Source organism: Oryzias melastigma, linkage group LG4 (assembly GCF_002922805.2).
Source record: "Oryzias melastigma strain HK-1 linkage group LG4, ASM292280v2, whole genome shotgun sequence".
NCBI lineage: Eukaryota > Metazoa > Chordata > Actinopteri > Beloniformes > Adrianichthyidae > Oryzias > Oryzias melastigma.
This window is the reverse complement of record NC_050515.1, coordinates 9,233,282-9,256,656: the sequence shown is the minus strand read 5'-3', so window position 1 is coordinate 9,256,656 and position 23,375 is coordinate 9,233,282. Positions and strand designations below refer to the sequence as shown.

The 23,375-nt window shown below is 36.0% G+C and overlaps 1 protein-coding gene and 1 long non-coding RNA gene across 2 annotated transcripts in view; one reads left to right on the top strand and one right to left on the bottom strand.

Annotated features, from left to right (window-relative positions):
- Positions 1 to 4,181: 4,181 nt before the first annotated feature.
- On the bottom strand, positions 4,182 to 18,682 carry vtg3 (vitellogenin 3, phosvitinless). The gene is made up of 28 exons (XM_024278314.2): positions 18,570 to 18,682; positions 18,316 to 18,336; positions 18,078 to 18,229; positions 16,478 to 16,729; positions 16,240 to 16,401; positions 16,025 to 16,173; positions 15,797 to 15,947; positions 15,565 to 15,722; positions 13,144 to 13,309; positions 12,917 to 13,042; positions 12,593 to 12,811; positions 12,161 to 12,378; positions 11,020 to 11,117; positions 10,815 to 10,939; positions 10,631 to 10,732; positions 10,421 to 10,540; positions 9,700 to 9,889; positions 9,503 to 9,590; positions 8,867 to 9,052; positions 8,480 to 8,582; positions 8,234 to 8,402; positions 7,549 to 7,658; positions 7,387 to 7,461; positions 7,025 to 7,231; positions 5,011 to 5,156; positions 4,790 to 4,928; positions 4,603 to 4,694; positions 4,182 to 4,445 (listed from the first exon to the last, which is right to left on the bottom strand). Exons 1-27 carry the CDS (start codon positions 18,607 to 18,609, stop codon positions 4,629 to 4,631), a joined length of 3,738 nt encoding a protein of 1,245 aa, XP_024134082.1. The 5' UTR covers positions 18,610 to 18,682; the 3' UTR covers positions 4,182 to 4,445; positions 4,603 to 4,628.
- Positions 18,683 to 19,700: 1,018 nt separating this feature from the next.
- The window catches only part of LOC112150202, a 65,975-nt gene continuing 62,300 nt past the window's right edge, over positions 19,701 to 23,375 (top strand). The window contains exon 1 of the long non-coding RNA XR_002919921.2: positions 19,701 to 19,784. This is a non-coding gene — a long non-coding RNA (uncharacterized LOC112150202). The remainder of the gene's footprint in view (positions 19,785 to 23,375) is intronic.

Sequence of the window (23,375 nt, the reverse complement as noted above, 5' to 3'; positions counted from 1 at the left end):
GAAGGAATTACTAAAATTAGAAAAAATAATATTGAAAACTTAAAAAAATATTGAAAATTTGAAAAAAAGTAAATTTTAAACTTTGAAAAAAAACTAGCCCATGAACTCAAAGCCCCGCCCCCATGTAAAATTAGGCTCAGCTGAGCAGCAAAAACTCGAAAACTGAAAGAACTGAAAGCAAAGAATAAAAAACAAAAAAAAGAAAGTTGAAAGTACAAATAAACTTTTTTTTTTTTTTTATTGGTTACAATTTTTTTGTTTTCCAAGTGTCAAATTTACCTTTTTTTCTTCAAATTTTCAACAATTTTTTTTTAGTTTTCAGTATTATTTTTTCAAATGCTCAGTTCATTTTTTTTTTCAAATTTTCAATAATTCGTTCAAGTTTTCATTATGTATTTTCGAATTTAAAACTGCTTTCAAATTTTTCTTTTTTTTTTTAAATTTACAATCCCTGTTTTTCTGTCACTTTGAGTGGATCCTGATTTGACCCCATACACTACATTCCCTTCTGTGAGGAGAGAAAATGCTCGTCTTTCATCAGGGTGGTGAGATCTGGTAAACACTGCCCTCTGCTGTTCACATTCAAATATATTTCACTCAGATCTGTGTTCTCTTTTGGAGAAACTCAAAACAAAAAGGAGATTAAGAGAAAAATAATCCTTTTTCTAGCATATCCTTTCTGCTAAAACCTATTTTGATCAGGTGCTACTGCAATTTTATCACAAAAAATACTATATTTTTCTATTGTTTCTGCACCAATCTTATTGTGCCAGCTCCCACAATTGGACAAAAGTGCCTGTTGCCATGGTTTTACTATCAGCCATTCTCAGATGGCTTTTGTGCCTAATGAGGCACGGCGCAATTATAGAGTGAGCGGCTGTAAAAAGGAGAAGACGGCCAATCCCTTCTCCTGCAAATGAGCAGAGCAGTCAGTGTGGAACGTTTTTCTGCACGGCTGATGTCACCTGCTGAAGTCATGTCGACATGAGGTCAGGTTTACCTTGATCCCCGACACGGCCGCTCTGATAAGTGGGTGTTAGCTTTGGCGAGGCAGATTTGAGGCCTTTAGGATATTAGAGTAAAGGATGAAGCATAATCTTGCCGATGGTAATTAGGCCCATTCTCTTTTTGATGGCGTCGTGTTTTACTAACAATTCAACACCATCTGGCTAAAATCAGTTCAGGCAGGAGTTTGACATTGTTAGAACAACTGTTCTTTGGTTGTGGAGCAATTATTTTTTGCACGTGTCAGTTAACCTCATTTGTTCAGAGAAATGCCGCCGCTTTTAGATACCAAGAAAGTCGTGATTATTCATGGGTAATAGTGGAGCCACGCTTTTTTTTTTATTTTTGCCAAATTTCATTGCATGCAACAGCGGCAGTGAACTTTGAGGACATTTGTAATGTGAGTGTTCACTGCAAACAATCCTGTTGGGACAGTTGAGCAAACACACCGATCAGGTCATGCAGACCTGCAAATATGTCTCTTCCAAATTTGCATTTGTGCTTCAGTTTGTGACTCCACACCACTCTGAAATGTGACCAGTAAATTATAAATAATGCATTCTTTCAACATTGGGAATCGAGGGATATTCTTCATTTGGAAAACCTCTTTGAGGACGGGGTCCTCATGACTTTTCAACCAGATTGTTGAAAATATGTACCAAGAAATGATCTTTATCATTTTTTCCAAAAAAGAAACTTCATAAAGAAAGAAAGTTAATGTCTGTTAATGAAAAACAGATATTTGGTTCTACAAGAAATTTATATGACATATTTAAAAAAAAAAAATCTGCTGTAGGATCCAGAGATTTGGGATGGATTTGGGAGAGAGATCACAGAGAACATGTGGAAAAACATCTGGCTCAATAGTCAAAAGATTTCAAAGTTGCAAACTCGTCTTTCTAAATTAAATGTCATGATTACAGAACACGTAGCGACCCAGACGCTGGAACCCGGAAGAAACACAGCAGAAGGTTAGCTTGGTAGATAACAGCTTTAATCATGAGGCGAGGAGATAGGATCCTGAGCAGGACAGGAAGTGGACTTGGAGCAGGAGGCAGAGGCTGTAGGCGTGGTTGGCGATCTAGTCCTCCGAGAGGGAGAAGGCCGTCTTGGGAGCAGGAACGTGGAACAGAGGCAGAGGCTCGTGGTGTGACCGTGGAGGGGAGACCCAACTGGAGACCCGGGCAGATGGAGAAAACGCAACCACTCGTGGCAGGAGGTTCCTGAGGGTGAGTAAGAGAGGTATTAGGATAGAGTCTCGTATAAAACGTGGCAAGACCGTGACTTGGACGAGGTGACCAACTAAGCACCATTAGAGGCAACGGACTGGCGAGGAATGATGGTCCAGGAGCTCCTTAAGAAGGCAGCTGAGGGTGATGAGGTGAGTGGTTGCAGCTGGGGGTGATCAGCAGTCGGGTGGAGAGGAGAGGGGGAGGAGACTGACAGAGGCACCATGACATTAAAGTCTTCTTCTTTTACTTCATTTTGCCCCAAAAGTAAAATAACTGTAGGTGCATTCATTAATGCATTGTTATTGGTCTTGCCCGAAGATACGAAATGATTGGAATTCTATAGATTATAAAATACAGCCCATGCTGAGAATTAATATTGAACTAGAACCACCAACATTTCTCCTTTTCCTCCCCAATATGCAAATTAACTCAATGAAAACTATGTAATGTTCTGACCTTTAGTGCTAGAAAAATACCCAGCTCCACTGGATCTCCAATAAGTCTGGATCCAGATCTGGAGTCTGCAACCTTTGCCAGAAAAAGAGCCATTTGGACCTGTTTGGTACCGATCAAAACCTAATAGGATCCACAAAGCCTGTTTTATTTTTTTTACTCTTTTAGAAAAAAATGATATTACTTTGCATCATTACATTGTTGGGTTTTTTAATAATAAAAATGAATTATATTTATGTTTAGGTGTTAATAAATACATAAATATTGATATAAATTTGAATTTTCTCAAAGTTGTTTTTTTTACTTTTGCCAGAAGCTCAAATGACTTTCTTTCTTTCAAAATAAAAGACTTCCTGTCACAAGCAGAAACATTCAAGTGAAGCAAATGTATTCGTAAACAACACGAGACAAAGCTGACATTTTTTCTTGTTATACTTTAGGTTTACTTTGGTGAACTGTCATCCATTTTATTACTTACTACTGCTGTTAGCTGGAACATAAACATCAAACATGATTATTTAATGATCCAATAGAAAAGGTATATGAAGAATTCACAAATCTAGCTACTCCCCTCATTGTTATGCAGCATAAGATAAAATGTACTTTAACGTCATAAAATCAGAAAAGATCAGACTTTTTAACCAAAGTTTTGTCTAGAATTTGTGTATTCTGAAGGAAGTGTTGAGCAAACAAAACGTAATGATGTCAGCAGGAATATAAAAAACATGACATTGTTTATCTTCTGACAAGAGAAGCTTACAAAAATTACTGATTATTAAAATATCTGGCAGATATTTGGGTTTTATTTCTTTAACAAAATACTTTTTTTCCACACTCTTCTTTGTTAATTAAGTTTGAATAAATTTAAATTTCTAATTTTAATTTTTCCTTTACTATTTTACTATTTCCTTTACTACGCCTGAATTTATTTCCAGCTATGAAAAAAAAAAGCTTATGTTTTTTGCTTTTGAGTAGATGCTACATTCGGGTCATTTTAGAGCTAACGTGGTTTGTCGCATATTTGAAACAATAGGCAATAAGGGGTTAAATTATTATTGAGGGAATGGGAAATTCTGTTATGTCTCAAACTCATATAAAAAGTTAGAAAAAATAAATTTGAAGAAAATAAAGCAACACACAAGATGTAACATATTTGGTATAAAAATATAATTTTCATTAAACTTTTATCTTACCAGGGAATCTGATTGACATGAAATCTTTTTTTCAAGAGAGATCTGATAGTGTTAGATAAATGTAATCTGACTTTGTGTGACATTTTTGCTGTCATAAATGAACCTGTAAGATTTCCAGTGATTTCATCACCTCATCTGTACTTTGTCTCACCTAATATTGCTCTGAGATATTCATTAATGAACTCATATTCTCCTAAAAAAAAGGGATTTGAGAAACATTTTATCAAAATATTATCAAAACATGCAGGTTTAATATCATGTCAAACATTGCTGTAACATAAGGAAGCACTGAGACAGATTTGTTTGCCTTTTTTTAATCAAGAGTTGTGGTAAACGCAGTAAAATAAAACTACGTATTGACATACAGTTACACCTAATAAACACTTGACATGTTCATAAGTAAAGGTTCATGTTTGTGTGTGAACATCATTTTAAAACCACTACATTCTAATCTTATACAGATCTTTGTAACACTGAGGATAAACATTTTTGTTTGTTTGTTTTTAAATGTTCTGGATGTTTAGCTTTAAGGAGAGATGTCCATCTGGGCTTTGTTGACTTTCTGAAAAAGAGAAACAGATTTAATCATAAAAAGAGCTAAACTGTCATCTGCTTTTTCCAGAAAATATTCAAAACTGTTCGGTGCCATCCAGAGCAACCAATGGCCTGAATTAGCTGAGGTACAGTATATGCTTAATTAAACAGTCAGGATTACTTACAAAACTTCATGCTCGTCCAAAGCTGTTTATTGTGCTGTTGTCATGTTCTGAAATCCGACTGAAAGTGGCACCGCCTTGCGGTACACGGTGTACTTTTGAGAGGAGAAAAGACAAATAACAACATGTAAATGATTTGTTACACAAGCATTTGCATGTTTAACAGCCAAACAAGCGTTTCCTCTGATACCTCTGGGAATGTAACATTCACATCAATGCTGTCTTCTGAGGCAACAGTAACGGATGCAGACACTTCATCTTTGGCATAACTCTCATCTTCCTGGTAGAATCCGAGAAGCAAAGCCATGCCAGGGATGTAGCGCTCCGCTCTGAAAAAGATAGTAGCGTTACCTCAAGTAAACTCGTCCCTTTGGAAGTCAGAATACGTTAGTGATTTCCACTGAGGGGTACCTTTTGCCCATCTCTGCCATGTACTCTGGGATGCGGGTGAATTGTACTTTAGACTTTAATGTTGGTTTGGGACTGCTCAGATTGAAAGCTCCAGCTTTCATTGACATTTCATAGGACTGGCACTCAGCTCCCCATCGAAGGTGTGTCTGTGAAAAAAGAAACTTTACAACCAAACCACAGAATCCACAACTTTGCTTCCAAGCCTTAACCAGGAAAGCCACGGATTCCGAAATTATGAACAACATTAAATCTGTTAAAATGCCCACAAAAACCAGATAACTGGGAAGGATCTACGGCCCTCCAGGTAGTTCTATCCGGCCCTCTAGGTCATTTTATTTTATTATTAATGGCCCGATGTGATCTTGCGCTCATTTCAAATTTGCATAATTTGTTCAAAATATATTTTTATAGAGAGTAAAATATTGAAAGTTATGTAAGTTTTAAATTGATTTATTCTGGAATAATATTCCTGCCTTTTTATTATTCACTGTTATGTTAAAAAGTTAAAGTTTTCAAAATTGGCATTATGCTATCTTTTTTGGACTATTTTGGTATTTACTACGATTTTGTTTGTCCATTGTGGAGTTTAGCTAATATTTCAGCTACATGCTAGCTGATTTGGCTAATTTTGGCCTTTTTTTGGTTTTTAGGCTATTTTGGAGTTTAGCTCATATTTAAGATAAGATAAGATAAGATAAGATAAGATAAGATAAGATATTCCTTTATTCGTCCCTCAGTGGGGAAATTTCAGGGTTACGGCAGCATTACAGATAGAAAATTAGAAAAATTAGACAATTTACATGTTTACAAAAAAAAAAAAAAAAGTTATAGTGCGGAGATAAAAATACAAAAAAACGAAAAATAAAGAGGAAGAAATTGCACCATGGATATGAGTAATGTTACAGAAATTGCACAATGTATTTTTAAAGTGACATTGGATTAAGTGTAAAATAAAGTGACAAAAATAAAGTATTTTTAAGTAATTTCAGCTACATGCTAGCTGTTTTGGCTAATTTAGACTTTTTTCATTTTTTTAGGCTTTTTTTTAACTTCAGCTATTTTTTCAGCTACGTACTAGCTGTTTTGGCTAGCCTAAGTTTAACTTCATAATTATGTTAAAAAGTTACTGATTTAAAGTTTTTAAAATTTAGTTCTAGAGTGTTCAATAAATATTTAGCCTTTTCGGCCCACGACTTAAGGTGTGTTTTGGATTTTGGCTCCTAGGGCTCAGTTTCTGCAGAGCAGCAATAGTTCATAAGAAATTCACCGTAAGAGTTGTGGGTGGGAATGTTAGCACAGCGTTGGCCCGCCCCCTTCCCATCATCCATCTGTTTAGGTGCTCTCCCACTAGCTTACAGCCCCTCACAATGCCAACTAGGGCTGCACGATCCAGTTTCTTCATTTTGTTAACAAATGCTTGTGAACAAACTACACAAACTGGACGTAGAAATAAAAATCAGTTTTGAGGGACAAATCTACATTAATTTAATATGTCACTATTGTGTAAATACCAGCATCAGATAAAGGACATTAAATTAACTCGTTCACATGATCACCTTTCAAATATCCAATGAGTCAAGAAATTTTGACAACGGTTTGAAATTTGGTGTATATGAAAATAAGTCATATGATACTCTATATTCAACTATTAGAGTCATTACTAGAAACTGAAAGTGTGGAAAGGACTCAACTATATTTATTTTGGGAAGAGGAAGTTCTCATACCGACATAAGTCAACCTTTTGTAATCAAGTCTATGATCAATGATCCAATCGAGTGTTGTAAAGACAATGGACTCAAAAGCTATTTAACCTCATTTTGAACTGTGAAAATGTGTTTATTTCAAGTGAGGAATTTTGAGTTTGGAAGATTTTAGGATAGTTTGAACACTTTTTATAAGTGCTACAAGTCTAAACCTGACTTTTCCTAAGTTTACACATTCTAATCATACTGGTTTCTGAAGGTCCAGGTATTTTTTTAAAAGTAACCATCATTCCTGCACGTTTCACACGTACCTTTGCCTCAGGACGAGCATCCACACTAGTGTCAACGCACATCTTCCAGTTGGTGTTTGCTCCAACTTGGGACACAATTAGTTGGGCACTGTGAGCGTTTGCCTCGGGTGTGTAGTACATTGCAGCATCATAACCCTCGTACTTCTGGTTCTCATCCATTGCCAGGGCTTTGAAATTACACAGAGCTTCAGGTGTTGAGTCCCTTCCCTGAGGAATGAGACAGAAAACAAGCCATTGCATCAAGTTATGAGAAAGCTGCTGATGTTTTCATCATTACTGAGGCGACTGTGTCACATGATTAGACATTTTTGGTTGATTAAAAGAGAGGCTTGGGCTTTTTAATATGCAGCACAAGACTTTACCTCAAACTGGTGGGAATGAGATTCTCTTTCAGCTGATGAAGAATCTGAACCCAGACTCACTTGCTGTGTTGCTTTCTAAAAGCAAACAATTAAGTTGTGATAACTCAGTTTACTGGCACATCAGAAAATATAAAATATTAACAATAAATGAGTATGAAATACCTTAGAAAGCTGTGCCAAAGTCTGGAGCAGCTGTTGAGCGTTTATTGGATGTTTGAAGGTGCCAGCATTTACCTCAAAGTAGATTTTTTCAACAGTTTTGGTCGAGTTAACTGAAAAAAGTGAAAGGTAAAATTGAAATTGGTTTGTGGATTTTGTCAAGCTCAGACTTATTTCTTCTTAGAAACGTATTAAAAATCATCCATCAATCATCCTATTTGCTGATGATACAACCCTTTATTTAGAGCACACGAAAGCAGAGTTAGAAAAAATTAAAAAGATGATATAATGCCAATAAATTATCACTGAAGTATGAAAAAACATCATTTATGGTATTCAGCAACAGAAAAATAGATCAGAATATTTCATTTCAAATAGACTACTAAAATTGATAAAGGAAGTTATGTTTTTGGGTGTCATCATTGATGAAAGTTTCTCTTTGAGATCTCATATTACTAATATTAAATCTAAATTGGTAAAGAAAAAAAAACAATTTCTGTTTCTGAAATTTGGGGAAACACATGTAAGAAATATGAATAAAAATGAAATAAAAAAAAATAGAACAAACTCAATATTTAGAAATTACTTGGGATTTAAATGAAAACTCTTCACATATTGCACTCACAAAGATTCAGTCTTTTTTTTTTTATATTGTGTGTCTCTCATGTGTGTGTTTGTCACCACAAACCTGGAACAATTTTGAGTTCCATGTGGCTGAATCCTAAGAAATAGTACAATGGGAACTCCTCATGATGATACTGCCTCCTCAGGTCGTAGTCCATGCACACGCCAACGCCATAGATCTTGCTCTCAGCACACATGTTGTAAGACGGATGCCAGTAGTTGGTGTTCATAGGCTGTTGGGAACAGGAAAGTAAAATATAATAACTAACGTATCAAGCATAAATCCATCTGTGATTGGTTCTTCCTGTACCTTTTGAGACTCAACGCTTGATTCTGTAGGATGTGGCATGATGGGTGTCTCCTTAGGCATATCTGGTTCCGCAATGTTTCTCGAGATGGCGTACACATCAGCTCTGTTCATCGGAAAGGACAGGTACAATCACGACAAAGCCAGTGATTGTGGTTTTGTGTGTAAACACAGCAGTTAGTGGGAAGGTTGTCAGCAGTGAGAGTAAAGGGACAATTTGTTGCTCAACAATCTGCAAAAGCCTGCAGGGTCATTACTAAGCAATCTGGAGTCAATGGAGCAGAAAAGAGTCACAGTGGTTTAACAGGGGAACACATTCGGGACGGCCTCTATCTCAGAAAGTGGGGCCAAGATAGTCATTCAATGCCATATATTTTAATGTCTAAATACCTCAATGAAATAAGTGGAATCTCTTTGGTGCAAGGAGGGAACTCCAATTCAAATTTCCTCTCTGGAATGTTGAATTTGATTGTGAACTTCCATGGAAGACCGATGGGAACTTTGTTGCGGAATTCAGATCCACTTTGGAACAGCTCAGTGTTGACCCCATAGAACACCCAATAGTTCTTTGTGACACTAAAAGGATAATAATAAAACAAAAACACAACAGTAAATGGATTTTGTTATATTTTTCAGCATATTTTTTAACTGTAATTTGAGTCTCTTAAACACATTTTTCTCTTTTTTTATTTTAAAAATGTTAATATCTAAATACAGTGTGAGCGAAGTAAGCCTGTCTACATCTGAACTCACCAGAATTGTTTTATTTCAATTAATCTAAATATAAGAAACATTAAAACTCCAGAAATAAAATTAAATTGAAAGGTAAATTAGATTATTTTTAAAATATTTACAGGACAATCTAATGAACCAAGACATAATTTTACTTATCAGCAGAAATTATAAGAAGTGAGTGGCCAAATATAGAGTATAATATAAAGAAAAAGTACTGTGGAATTATACTTGGCAGCTTTAAAACATAACAAGAGACAGTGAATTGTCATGGTAAACAATGATTGCAATTACCCAGCAAAACCGTCGGTCTCCAGTTCAATTTCAGAACTCAAAAGTTGGTGCAGATGTTGCGTTGGTGGCGGCTTTGCAACAGCTTTAGCTAGAACAACACAGAAGCCAAAGAACCAAAATCAGGACCAGTAGTCAGTACATTTCATTACTTTTTTGAATATTTTTACAGTTGGTGGGGGTTTCTTTGAAGTCCTAACCGTTAGCAGTGATCACAGTGACAGAATTATAGTATTTGCTAATCTCCACTGGAAGACCAAGGGTGGATGGTTGGAAGTAACGAGCATCTAGGATCAAGAAAGCTCGTGTGTAGTGCCATGATGCTCCACTCTTTAAACTCTCCATGGCAGTCCACAGGGGGCTTCCTCTCCATGCAGACGGATTCAGAGCCTGCAAGTTAAAACAGCATGTTTTTTTTTTTGGGTCTTTATTTTTGGCCGATGCAACTTCTTTTGACATATACCATATTTTCCAGAGTATTAGTCGCAAAAAATGTCTAATCAAGAAGAAGAAAACCGTATATAAGTCGGTCTGGAGTATAAGTTGCACTTTTGGGAAAAAAAGTGGGACGTTTTAGACCAATTTAACCAAGCCCGGCGTAGCTTAAAAAATTAATAAATACAAGAATACTAATCTTTTGATCTGTATACGGAAAATATCAAAGTTTAGGAGGAAAACAATCAGATTCTGTTTGTTTTGGAAAAGACTTCTTCTGTCGCTGTCAGTAGCAAATACCTATTCTCAGATGCAGTGCCCTCTAGTGGTTGTTAGCGGAAACTACTGGTGTTTACTGGGGAAATAACAAATATATGGAACAAAAATAAGTCGTTCCTTAGTATAAGTTGCACCCCTGGATAAACTATGAAAAAAAACTGGGACTTATACTCCGGAAAATACGGTTGTAAAGTTTTTTTTCCTCACCATCACAATGCTCCTGATCAAATCTTTACTGATGTCCGCGTAGAACCACTCTTGTCCAGAAGCACGGGAATAGGCTGTAAAGAGCGGATCGTCGTTTGGCAAACTCTCCCAATTTTCAAGCTGAAAAAAAAGCATGCAACACTTTTTAGCGATGATGCGATTACAGGTAGCCGAAATACGGTGGTCAGATTGCAGAATTGTCCCCCTCACCACTTTGAAGATGGCCTGAAAGTCGCTGAAACTGTAATCTCCTTTGAATCCGGGGATGCCAGCACCAAACAGCTCCTTAATTCCTTCGAGACGCATACCCAGCTTTAAGAAAACAAAGAAAAAAGATGTATTTCTCTGTCATTTTCAGTATAAGAAATCCTTGGTTGTAAATGGTCATACGTACCTCCAGGAGCTCTACAATTCTACCAATTACATGCAGCTTCCCTTTCATCATGACTTCAGAGGGGAACATGTATGCTGCATTTCTTATCATGTACATTTCTGTGGCAGTGCCAATAAGGAAGTTGTCTGTTTTGAGGGGAAAAAATACACATTTTCATGTGTTTTATTTAAAAAGATTGATTTGTCAAAGCTGGATTAGAACTTACCATCAAACCAGTCCATGTGCTTTGCTTTGCTGTAGTAGTAGCTGAGGCGGCCAAATTTAGGAGCCAAGATTTTCACGGCTATGTTTGCAGCAGTGGAGCTGAGAGAAAAAACATCACTTAGGTTGTTTTCCATGGAGACAAATTGGGGCCATAAATATTTGAAACCCAAATAAAACAATTTGAAAAAAATATTGGAGTTTGGCCAAAAAACAATGTAAAATATCCAAAACGTTTTGCTATTCTCAAATAAACGTAATTATTTTCATCTTCAAATGTTCTGTTTTTTTGGGTTTCAAAGCTCAGAATTTTAATTTCACTTTTTTTTTTTTTAGTTTCAAATCTTTTTTTCACTTAACTCTTTTTTTTCGTTTTCAAATCTGAAAAATTCAGTTTCAAAAGTTTTGGCCCCGTTATGGTGCATTGGGGTGGGGCTAACACGAAAAACCAATCAAGATCGATGATGGTTTTAAGGACGTTTTTGATCTCTGTATTTAACGCTACAAGATGGCGCTTTGAACATTTTAGAACGGCGTTTTGGACTCCTGGTTTGTAATCGATAAAACACTGCTTTTTACACCCGTCTTGGGACATCCTCAGACGATAATAGTACAGACCAAACAGACCGTAATTATCACAGCTCTAAGAGTCAGTGAATGAACCGAGACTGAAGTCACCACCCTCATCGATTTTGATTGGTCCTTCGTGGTAGCTCCACCCAAATGCGCCACAACGGGACCAAACGTTTTGAAATTAAAGTTTCAGATTCGAAACAAAAAAAAAAGAGTTGAAAGTGAAAAAAAGAAAAAAATAGAAATGAAAATTTTGAAACCTAAAAAACAGAATATTTAAAGCTGAAAATAACGAAGTTTATTTTAGAATAGCAAAAAGTCTAGAAAATTTTACATTTTTCTTAGCCAAATTTGGGTTTCGAATCTTTAAGGCCCAATTCTGCTCCATACTCTTCCACATCACCCCTGTCTGGAATAACAGATAACACCAGCTGTCATTGGACGATACACGGATACACACACCGGACAGTCTCAGTCCATCACAAACAACAAATGACCATGTATTCACACTACAGGAACAACAACAAAGTATTGTTCGCATACATATCCCTAATACTTTGTCTGATACTCACAGGAAGTGGTTGTCTGGAGTAGTGGATCTGGCAAAACCTTCCAGGTATGAGTATGCCAGACTGGCAACATGAAGGTCTTTCTCATCCAGAAGATGTTCGGTTACTGTTGACACAGCCGCCATCGATGGCTTGGCGTCGAAGAGGATAACAAAAGCCAGCATGCGAATCTCACTAGGAAGGTCCTTTTGCAGGAACAGACTCATGGTGATGTCTTGAACCTGGAAGCAGCAGCAGGACAACAATGAGTAGAAATTTCAGATCACATATTCATATGAGAAAGTGAGAGGAGATAAATATATTTACATCATTTTACAAAGCATTAAAAACGTGAACATTTTATGCTAGAAAATAGGAAGCCATTTGACAGGATTTCGTTTATTTCTGCAAAAAAGTGTACTTCTTCTTCAACAACAATGAAGTGAAATCTCTTACACTGTGAGGGTCCCTGGCAGCTATGAGTCTCATAGCCTGCACAGCTGCACTCTGAACTGCAGGGGGCAGATCCTTGGGGGTGGCAGCCACTCCAGGGAGGAAGCGCATGATGGTTTTAATGCTGCCGGGATGACCTGCATTCCCCAGAGCTTTCAGAATCAGGATCATGTCTTCCTTTTTGCCGCTCTTCAGAGCCTCTGTGGCCATGTCCAGCAGAGGCTGGAATGAACAGAAATGTGTTATTATATTGGAATTTATTTTTTAAAAATATGCTCTGAAGTCTATGTCTGTATATATTTTTGTGAAATAACAGTCTTGATGTACCTGAACTGCAGAAACTGGACAAGGTGTGTGATATGCACAGTGCTTATAGACCACAGATCCATAGGAAAGAACCACAGTGTGCCACAAGTTTGTGTCAGATTTGCTGTATGGTATCCTCAGAAACTCCTGCAGACAAGAGAGTTAAAAAGGTAAAAGATGTCAAGATCCTCACCAGGAGTTTTGTTTTAAAAAGTAAAAGTTTTTCCATTTCTTCTCGACTGACTCACTTTCGTGATTTCTACCAGCTCTGCAGTTGCCTCGAGATGTTCAACAGCCATCAGGAAAGTTTGCCAGGCCTCAGTAGGAGTCAGATCTCCTGCCTGGAACCGGCTTTTCAGGAAGTTGAAAGCTCTGGCATCACCGATTTCTACAGTCACATCCAAGAACCAGCGCCTGACAAAGAAAACGTGAAAGTTTGGAATTAGTCATCCAATTTCAAAACCTGGACCCTTAGAAATAATAATAATAAAAAAAAAATGTTTTACCAATATTTTTTTTTTCTATTTAAGATAAAAAATCCGTTCTCTAAAATAGGAGGGTCAAACTCCTCTTTGTTCAGGTGCCACATTTTAACGCGCCTGATCTCAAGTGATCCGGACCAGTAACATAATAGCTAAATAACTGACGATCAACTTATTATAGCTTTGTTTTTGTTTAGGTTTTTTTTTTTTTTTTTTTTTTTTTTTGTCACAGTTGGAAAAATGCCTAAAAAAAAACCCAGTAGCCTAATCACTTATTATTACATAGTTTATCATAATTATTTCTTGATCTCTTATTATCCCGGTTTTGAGTTTCCTTTGCTCTCTGCTCCCCCTAGTGGCTGAATCGCACATTGCAGTCATTTCTTTAAACACACCACACTACAGGAATGGCCTAGAAACTTGCTTTTTTTTTCAACATCCTTATATTTTTTTTCTTCATGACTTTGAGGATTAAACCATCTGTCGGGCTAAATATGGGGGCCGTAACTTTCTTGATAAGGTTCCTTTTCTTACAAGACAGAAAATACAGAAGGACAGCGTTCTTTTTGCTTTCTGAAGATTCAGAAAACATTATCAATAACCTTTAAATGGCATAAAGTATAAGGCAATGGGGTGACAATCGTATACCTGGGATAAAACACTTTTTTAAAAATTAAAATTAAAAATGCCCCTTTTTTGCTGATGCTACTTGATTGTGAATAATGTAACATAGCATAAAATAAAAAAAAATACATGTTTTCAAAATGTATTCCATTTTCCTTTGGAAGTGTTCCAACTGAATTCATACTCTGAATTTCCTTAAATAAGTAGATAAAAAAGAATCATTGTTACATTTTTCGGTTAAACTTTCTGGCACCTTAATTGTTTCCCAACTTTGGGAACAATTTCATCCAGAATGTAACACAAAGTGGAACAAGATGTGTGAACAGCTTACACACGTCTAATTATCCCATGAAGCATTAAAAGAGCTTTCACAAAATACTGAGGCGCAGATATCTACAATATCTAGGTCATGGGAGATTAAATATTCTGGAGCAGATCAAAGCTGCTGGTGCTGCAGCGTGGTCAGCAAAATATCAAACACCTTCAGAGTTAGAGGAGCAGGGAGGAGAACCCTATGAACCATTTATTATTAGAAGTACATACTTTTTAGAGCCAACTTATGAAGGATTTTAAATTATTATTTGAAATTGTTGGGAAAAATAACTTAAATCATGTTTTGACATAGGACATAGTTTCTGCAGAGCGGCAATAGTCTATTAGAAATTTGCATGTGAGTTGTAGGTAGAATTGTTGATGGGAAATACATAAGCTGCCACTATTTCCCATCATGCATCTTTCTAAACTCTCTGTCTATCTTAAGCTAACATTGGTGGGGCAAGAAAAATGGCGAGGAAGATCGGAGCTATCCGTCTGTACAGTTTTAAGACAGATTCTAGCATAGATGAGAAAACCGAAGACGTACATGGATCTATTTGTCTACAAGCAGATGCATCTGAACAGATTGTGCGGCATTTTATTTTTTTTTCGTCACAAACAATTTGACTAAAGAAATACTAAGAAATTGAATTTTAGCTTTCCTAATATATGTCCTCACTCTTGACAAAATGCCACAAGAACATGATAAAACACCACATTCTCACTCCCAACTCGTCTATATGGACACATGGTATGGGCCCCCTCCGCGCCACTTTTTGACACTTCGGGTGTCCCCAACTCGTCGTTTTTTGGCAACTCATTTTTAAATCACCGGTCCGCCAACCATTGAGATTGGGTCAGGGTATTAGTCCTGTACTGGTCCGTTACTGGTACCAGTCCACATCCAGAGGGTTGGGGACCCCTATTGGTGTGTGGCCCAGTACCAAGGGGCCCGCGGACCGGTACCAGTTCATGGCCTGGAAGTTGGGGACCCCTGATTTAATGGGAACTGCCACAACATCAAAAAACGATGAGTGAATTGAATCGAAGGGGGCCCGTATCATATGTCCATATATGACGAGGTGCGAGTGAGAAAGTGTTGGTTAAAAGTACCATATTTGTCAGAGTGGGTCTTTAAATGGAAAGAATTTGATAAATATGCAATAATTTCTGTTGGGCAACTATAGTTCAGCCTATAATATTTAAAATTTAAAATTTAAATAGTTTTATCCGCTCTGTAAGACTCACCTCTGCTCATGATCTCCCTCAAATTCCTTCCACAGACTATTCAACCCCTCAAACGGCACAACTTTCATAAGCTGATACAACTTGATGCAATCTTCGGTCGTTGCGCTGTCCACCTGGTAACTGTTCGCAGCAGCCAGCCTCTTGATGAGTTTAGTAATCTGGAATGAAAGGTTGCAAAATAAAAATCAAACATGGACGCGTAACACATGTCATCAGATCTTTCCATCTCTACCTTTGGAATGGGCTCTTCGAGGTTCTGCATGAGAATTGGGAAATTAGAGTGTATGTTAGCAAACTTGAAAATGATGTTGCCCTTGCTTTCCATTGGTCCAAATGTGGGGGTTGATGCTGTGTCGTACACACCGAGCAGAACCAGCTCTTTCCTGCAGAAGGAGAAATGTCTGATGCATCTGATCACTGCGGCGGACGGGTGAAGGCATGTCTGCCGACGCGCTCTTACATCGCTTGCATCTTGAAAGCTCCTCCCTTGACATTAAAGGGTGTGAAATGCTGCCGTTCCCGAGTCTCTGCTTTGGTGAGGAGTCCTCCCTCAGTCGATGGTGTGATGGTGTACACATTTCTCACAGTTGAATAGACAGACTTTCCTCTCTGAGTGTGCAAAAAACAAAATCAAAATTGCTCTTCGAAATGAGTCGTCTAAAGACAAAAGAATACCTGTTTGGAAATGTTGTCCACCACAGAAGTCGCCATTCCTTTGTACATTTCTGCCTTCTCCCTGCAGTTTGTGACATCCACAACCTGACTGATGGTCACGTTCTTTGCTTCCAAGTTCTCCTCAATGGTGTAGTGGCTCTGACACTTGCCGTGGATTCCAATCTACCAACAGCAAAAGGTCAACAGTCTCACTCACATTTGATCACACCGATATGGAATGATTCCAGGAAAGACGAACCTCCTCAAGGTCATAAAACCTTTGCGTGGTCTTTACAGTTACTTGGAAGAACTCGAGGATCCCTCTCACGATGTTAACGATGGTGGTGGAGACCTCAGGAGAGGCCCGGATGTCGCCGACGTGTCCGTTTGCATATTCAAACATGAAGGGCTTCACAAGCTGAGCAGCGATGAGGCGGGTGAGTTCCGGTGAGGCGTCGTAGCCATTTTTACCCGGGAAGCCATTGTATTCAGCAAAAGCCAAATCCGACACCTTTAGATCAGAGACAGAAAAAAAGCAGGAGGCGTTTGCTTCTACTGTACTCTATGGATTTTTACTCTTGTGTTCCAAATAGGAACACAAGATTACAGGTTATTTTATTCGTCAGATTAACCATTCTTGCTCTTATATCTTCTTCTTTACGTCTTCTTTCTAATCCTAATTTTTTTAAAGATATTTTTTCTTTGTCTTAAGTTATTCTAGTTATAAACTGACCAATCAGATGCCTCAGTTAAAGCATGTAGTGCCCACTGGCCCCGCCTCCAACATTTGATAGACATATTTTCACAAGCCGAAGGGGTGTGGGCTTTGAACAAGCTCACTCATGATTGGTGACTGTAGTTCCTCTTAAAACGTGACTCGGACCGACTCGGACCAATCACTGTTGTCGGGTTTCAAAATGGCGGCGCACGTCTCAATCAGGAAGCCACGGTGACGCATTTGGCCTGATTCACGAGGACTATGGGTGACGTCTACACCTTGTTTTGCCCAGTAAAATAATACATATCAATGCTTAAATGAAAAGGTTAAAAATATAATCTGTTGATTAATTATTTAATGTTAATTTAAGCAAATAACTTGACTCTCACTGGACAAATAAGCACAATATTTGGACTCAAAAGGACAACATTTTTGCATCTTAGAACATCAGATAGAACACAATCGCCGTGTGATTTCCCCCCGAGCAAAAGTATTTACATGACTTTTAATATGTTGCATTTTTCTGAGAGAATCTAAAATGTCTCAGGAATGGGTGAACCAAAGGCCAAGTCCCCAATATTTTTATTATTTTTATTTTTTTTTTAGAATTTTTTTTTTCTCAATTTTCCTAATTTTTCAGTTATTTTCAAGCATATTTTTCTGATCTTTTTATGTTTTTATTTTCCATTGTGTTACTTATATATTACAGTGGAACATAAAAAGAAAACGACTCTAATTGACCATGTGTTGTCATATTTTGATGTATTTTTTATGACAAATACTTTTTATTGGGTATATTATAAATAACCCAGACAAAGTGTAACTTTTTATAGCAAAAGTGTTCTAGTGTTAATAATATATAAAGAAAAATATTTAAAAATGTGTCTCATTTCAACTGAATAAAATCATGATGTTTATCAATTATTGTCATTTTTTTAAAGAAATTGCACTAAAGTTTCTGTATAAAATATTAATCATATGCGTGATTTCTTTGTTTATTTTTTAACATAACATAACATTAGTATAAAATTGGTTCTGAATCCTTATCAGTTTTTTAAAAAGTAATACTTTATTTGTAAACTTGGCTTGGAGCATTTCAAATTTTCAAAAATCCCTTTCATGCACACATTTTGTAACTCACCTGAAGGACATAGGTTTGTTCTGATGCACCAGTAATCTTGACCTTGCATGTTATTTTCACTCCAGATTCGGCGAGGTTCTGCTTTCCCAGTCCAAAATTCACCATCCCTTCATACCTGTATTCGTAGGATTTCTTTGGATCCAGGCTGAGATCTGACAGACAGTTGCAAAGTTAAACAGCTTCTCTTTCTCGTTATTTTAAGCTTTAATTTGAACTCCACAAATCAAAAAAGACTTACCATATCGAAGACTTTGGCATGCTAAAATTGAAAGTCAAACGTGACGCATTAATTCAGAAAAAAACAACAAATCAATGGTTAAATATTTCTTTTTTGCAAAGACTGAAGCAATAGTTTCACAAATTCTCATGCAATCATCCAGTTTCTAACAGATGCGTCAGTTTATTTTATACAAACCAACATTTCTAAACAATTTAACCATTTATGCTATTATAAAGTGTGTGATGCAACAGAAAGCAGTAGTTCAAACTTACTGGCCAGAGCCACAAAGCAGCACAGCAGGAGACCCCTCATGTTTAAAGAGGGACTTCAGGCTCGTCTTCATTTACCCTTTTATAGGTTTTCACTCGTCATGTAGCCTTGAGGGCTGGTTGGACTTTAAATATTAAAAGAAGTTAAAGTCAATATGTGCTTTCTGAAGTACAGGTGTGCTGACCCGTGACATTGTCAGGCTGACCCAATCAACACGGGAAAGGTCACTCTCGCGGAATCGCTTCATGAAGCTCACCTCAGAACTTCTCATTGTTTGTTTTTGTTTATTTGTTGCATAAACAAGAATTTCAGGGATCATAAAATGTCTAATTGAGAGGTACAATTCATTTGTTTGTAGTTTGGGATTCTAAAGTTTGTTTTAATGTAGTCATTTAAACAAAATGAATCTAAATATGAGACAAAAAAATAGGTTATGGCTTTGGTGTTTCTTATACTCAAGCAATGATAATTATACATTTAATATACTAAATGTATAATTATGCATTTTTCCTTCAATTGGTGAAACAACAATAAGCCAAAAAGTTCTTCAATGAGTAAGAATAGATAGTAACTACATTAAATGCTATTTTTATAAGCTTGTTACAATAACATTAGTTTTATTAACATTTTTACATATTGAAAACAAAATTTTTATATCCTTTTTTGTTTGTTTTTCTAGTCATTTCAGCATTTTTTATTGTTTATTTTCATTGTTTTCGTTGAGACACAACATTTAAAGGACACATGATATTTTAAAATGATTAAAAATACACACATAACATATTTAAACCAGTTGTAAAATCACTTTATTTAATTTAAAGCAAACTTCTTGAGTTGTAAAAATATGTGCAGATACTTCTTTTTTTTAGTTTGGGGGTTACCAATTTTTTGATGTTGTCTAATCATCCAGGAATCCCCTTCTTTTGAAATAGAAACTAAATTGAAGTGGCGTCTATGTCAACAAATCAATATAAATTATTTAAAAAATTGTCAGAATTGGTCAAATCTGTAATTTTTGTCTGAATTATTTATATTTCTGTCAAATTTTTTTTATTTCATCACAGATAAGTTTAGATAATTTGCTTATAATGCCCTAAACCTTCAAAACTGAGTTTCTCTGTGTCCCACCACCAGGACGACGCCCCCACCCACATCAGACCATGCAAACATCTCCTATCTCACAGTGATGACATCTACGGTGAACCCAAACTATGGAGGTAAACACGACTGCATGAGAGGAAAGAGCGTTAAAGAATGAACCCAAACAGACGCTGCAGTTTCATTTCTCTGGGACGTACATACAGAAACAAATCTACCAGCAGATTACAGGGTGCAGAGCCTATTGGGGCCATTTATTCTTCCGCTGTGTCACTTTAGAAATTCCCTGTTGTCAAAAATGATTCACTTTGACAACTATGATACACGACCGAACCGTCGTTGATGAGAATAAATGTTTAGTTTGGATGATCGCATCATTTTGAGAGCTCGGAAAAAAGCCTGTGGCAATCAGAAATGTAAAAAGTCAGATGACATTCAAAAATAATACAATGGATTTGGCGTAATCAGGCAAAAACACATTTAAAAAAAGATCATTTCAGTCTAATTTATTATATATTCACTTAAAGTCCCACTCCAACAAAATTTGGTTCTATTGTAAAATCTCTGAATCTTTAATTTATAAGCAAAAATCCCACAAACCCGAGCTTTACGGTTTACATCTGTCTTGATCCAACAAGATTTGAATCAAGAAATACACAGAAAACACCAAAAGATAAATCCATTTCCATTGGAGTGTGTCTTTAATATCTTTACAGCACTGATCTTCAAATGTATTTATTTCATGTGACTGTGCTCAAATTTAGGACTTTAAAACAAACATTTCTAATTAAAACTATGATGAATGGAACACCAAATACTGTAGTTATTTCTGGTAGTATGAATGTAACCAAGAGTTACCAAGGTATACAATCTAAAGGCAAACATTTATAATCTTTTTTTTTTTTTTTAATCTTTATTTTACCAGGAAATCCCATTGAGACTACATCTCTTTTTCAAGGGAGACCTGGACCAAAAGGCATCAATACAAGAAAATAATATCCAATTAAAACAAATGACTTTTTAAAGTAAAGTAACAATTTTCTTGATTCAAAATAACAGTTAATTATATTAGGTAATATTAGCATTTATGCATCCTTTAGAGACTCACTTCAATAAAAAAACATATATAAAGAAAATTCAGATTAAAGGTGCATTTCTGAGTATTTCTTTATTTAAATTACAAATCAGGAGCAGGCGAGAAGCTGGCCAGTAATGCGAGATTGGGGTTGTGAAGGGCTGTAAGCTAGCGGGAGAAAGTGTAAACAAAGGGATGATGGGAAATAAGGGCAGGCTTACTCCACGTCGACAGTCCCGCCCACTATTTAGAAGAAAATTTCCAATAAACTACTGCAGAACCTAAAACAGCGTTTTAAAAAAAGCCTAAAAACTGTATAATCATAAATAAAAGACCACTTGCAACATGTTTAAATCTTTAAATGTTAATAAATATCTAATAACATGAATCCTCAAATACCATAAAGTTGTTTCATTGGGATGATTTCATTTATGCCCAAACAAAAATCACCTTTTGATTATACTCCATGTGACAGTGCTCACATTTATAACTTAAAAAACAAAAGATAAAACAAGTCGAGATGATCTAAGATCCTCCATTTTTTTAAATAGCTAAAGAAATCCAAAAATGTACAAAACCATCAAAAACGTAAAGGCAAAAACTTCTGATCTTTAAAAAGAAAGATGCATCAAAATCAAACAATATTGATCAAACTTAACGGTTCGTGGTGGTTTCACTGCAGTTTATCCAGCCGGGCTGCAATAGCGTATACTCTGATTAAAACCACATACTAAAAAAGTGGCATTTATTTACACATTTTATCATTTACATCTAGTATATTTTTTTCTAGACTTAATTTGTTACAATCATGACACATTTTGGACATCACTTTCTAATAAAGTGTAAATAAAACTTTTGTTTTTTTCCCCCTTTTCTTTTTTACATTGTCCTATTAACGTCATTTTTAATAAAAAAATTAAAAAAAAAAAACATCCTGTAAGTCAAACTTTGCTGAGAGCCTGAATTCTTTCAGGCAGCTCTGTATATTTTTGGGAGTGAGACATCATTCCTTTTTTTATTATTTTTTTATTTTTTATTTTTTTTATTTAAAGGTCGTAAACCTTGGTGTCTGAAGGTGATTTTTCTGTGTTTATTTATTCATTTATTTTCAAAGGAAGCTGTCCTCTGACATTCCAGAAAGTTCCTATCTGGATGCAGCCCTCAAACAGTCAAATCTTCATTCTTCTAAAGTCTGCTTCCACCTCCAGAAACAGTCCTATCAAAAAAAAAGTAATATGAGGATGATGACATCAAGCAGCAATCATTGAACATTTTTGATTCTAGCCAATTTTTACGCATGACGTTCACATTTTCTAACAGCTGAGTTGTTTTTGATTTTCTCTCTGTAAGTTCTTTTCTTTCTTCAGGTTTTGTCTGAGTCTTCGCTTCTCTCTGTGAGTTTCTCTATGTCGAATATCACAGTAATAAAAGACAAACTTGCATTTCTTTTTATGGTTAACCAGCAGAGGGCAGAAGCAGCACGTGTTTCTGTCAGCTTTTGTTCTCAACTAAATTCCGGCTGACTCCCTAATAGCAGAAACAGAAGGTTTTTTTCTGTGTGGATATAATCGTGGATATTCTCTAGGTACTGTGAGTTGGGGGTAGATACAGCTTGTAAGAATTGATAATCATAGTTACTGCATGTTATGGTGACAGTTACTGACCACAGTTACAATTCGGTGTAATCAAAAGTAAAAACTGACACTAAAAATCAAACATCTCTGTGTGTTTGTGGTATAGTGTTTGTCCTGACATCTTTTTTTTATTTATTATCCAGGGTTTTTGGGGGGTTAAATCTTCAGTTTCTGAGCAACCCATCACTGTTGTTTGCTCGTTGAGTAAACGGTAACATATACTTCCATAAGCAGAAGATTTCCAGTTCCGGGTCACGACATAATCGTTTTTTGATTAATACAATCTGCACTAATTGTCTTCTTTAATGAGAATATTTAGATTTTTACTGTATTAGCAAATGAAGATGATTTACTTTTTGTATTATCATAATTCTTTGAATACAATCTGCACAAAGTCTCTTTTTTCAATGAGAATATTAGATTATTGTTACTGATCAATATAAATAATTTGTCATGGATGCTTTGAAATTTGATTACATCAATAATATTAATGATCCTTAACACCCTGAATCTATTAATATTTGATATTAAGTCCTGAACCGGATATTGATAATTCATGTAGAGAAATGGCCGAGTCGAGGTGGGATTATATAAGTTCGCTTCCTTCCACTCCCTTTCAAGCGATCTACTTGTGATTCATTAAGTGATATGTTATGTATTATGATCTGATTGCTTGAAATAGACAATTTAATTAATTTCTACCTTCATCAATACTCAAACATTCACACACTTTAATTCATGTCATAAACGTCTTTTCGCTTCTGGTGTTTTTTAAGTTTGTCTAATTTTCATAAATATTATACTGCATCTTCAATATTGCTGAGAAAAATGATGCTAGTAATCTTTCTGTTGAAGTTGCAATAAAATAAAAATAATTTCAGAAACAAGTCATTAGAAAATAAGAAGAGACTCGGAATATCAGAGGAGTAAGACATGTAATTTATTAACCAAACAAGATACAAAGACAGGAAACATTGTACAAAAAATATATACACTTTTAT

Excerpts from the sequence above, each read along its gene's own strand:
- vtg3 (XM_024278314.2), bottom strand. The coding sequence starts at position 18,609 with ATGAGGGGTCTCCTGCTGTGCTGCTTTGTGGCTCTGGCCA. Across the intron at positions 13,310-15,564 it reads GAGGGAGATCATGAGCAGAG|GCGCTGGTTCTTGGATGTGA; the intron begins GTGAGTCTTACA and ends TTTCTTTGTCAG. Across the intron at positions 9,890-10,420 it reads TGATCAGGAGCATTGTGATG|GCTCTGAATCCGTCTGCATG; the intron begins GTGAGGAAAAAA and ends TTTAACTTGCAG.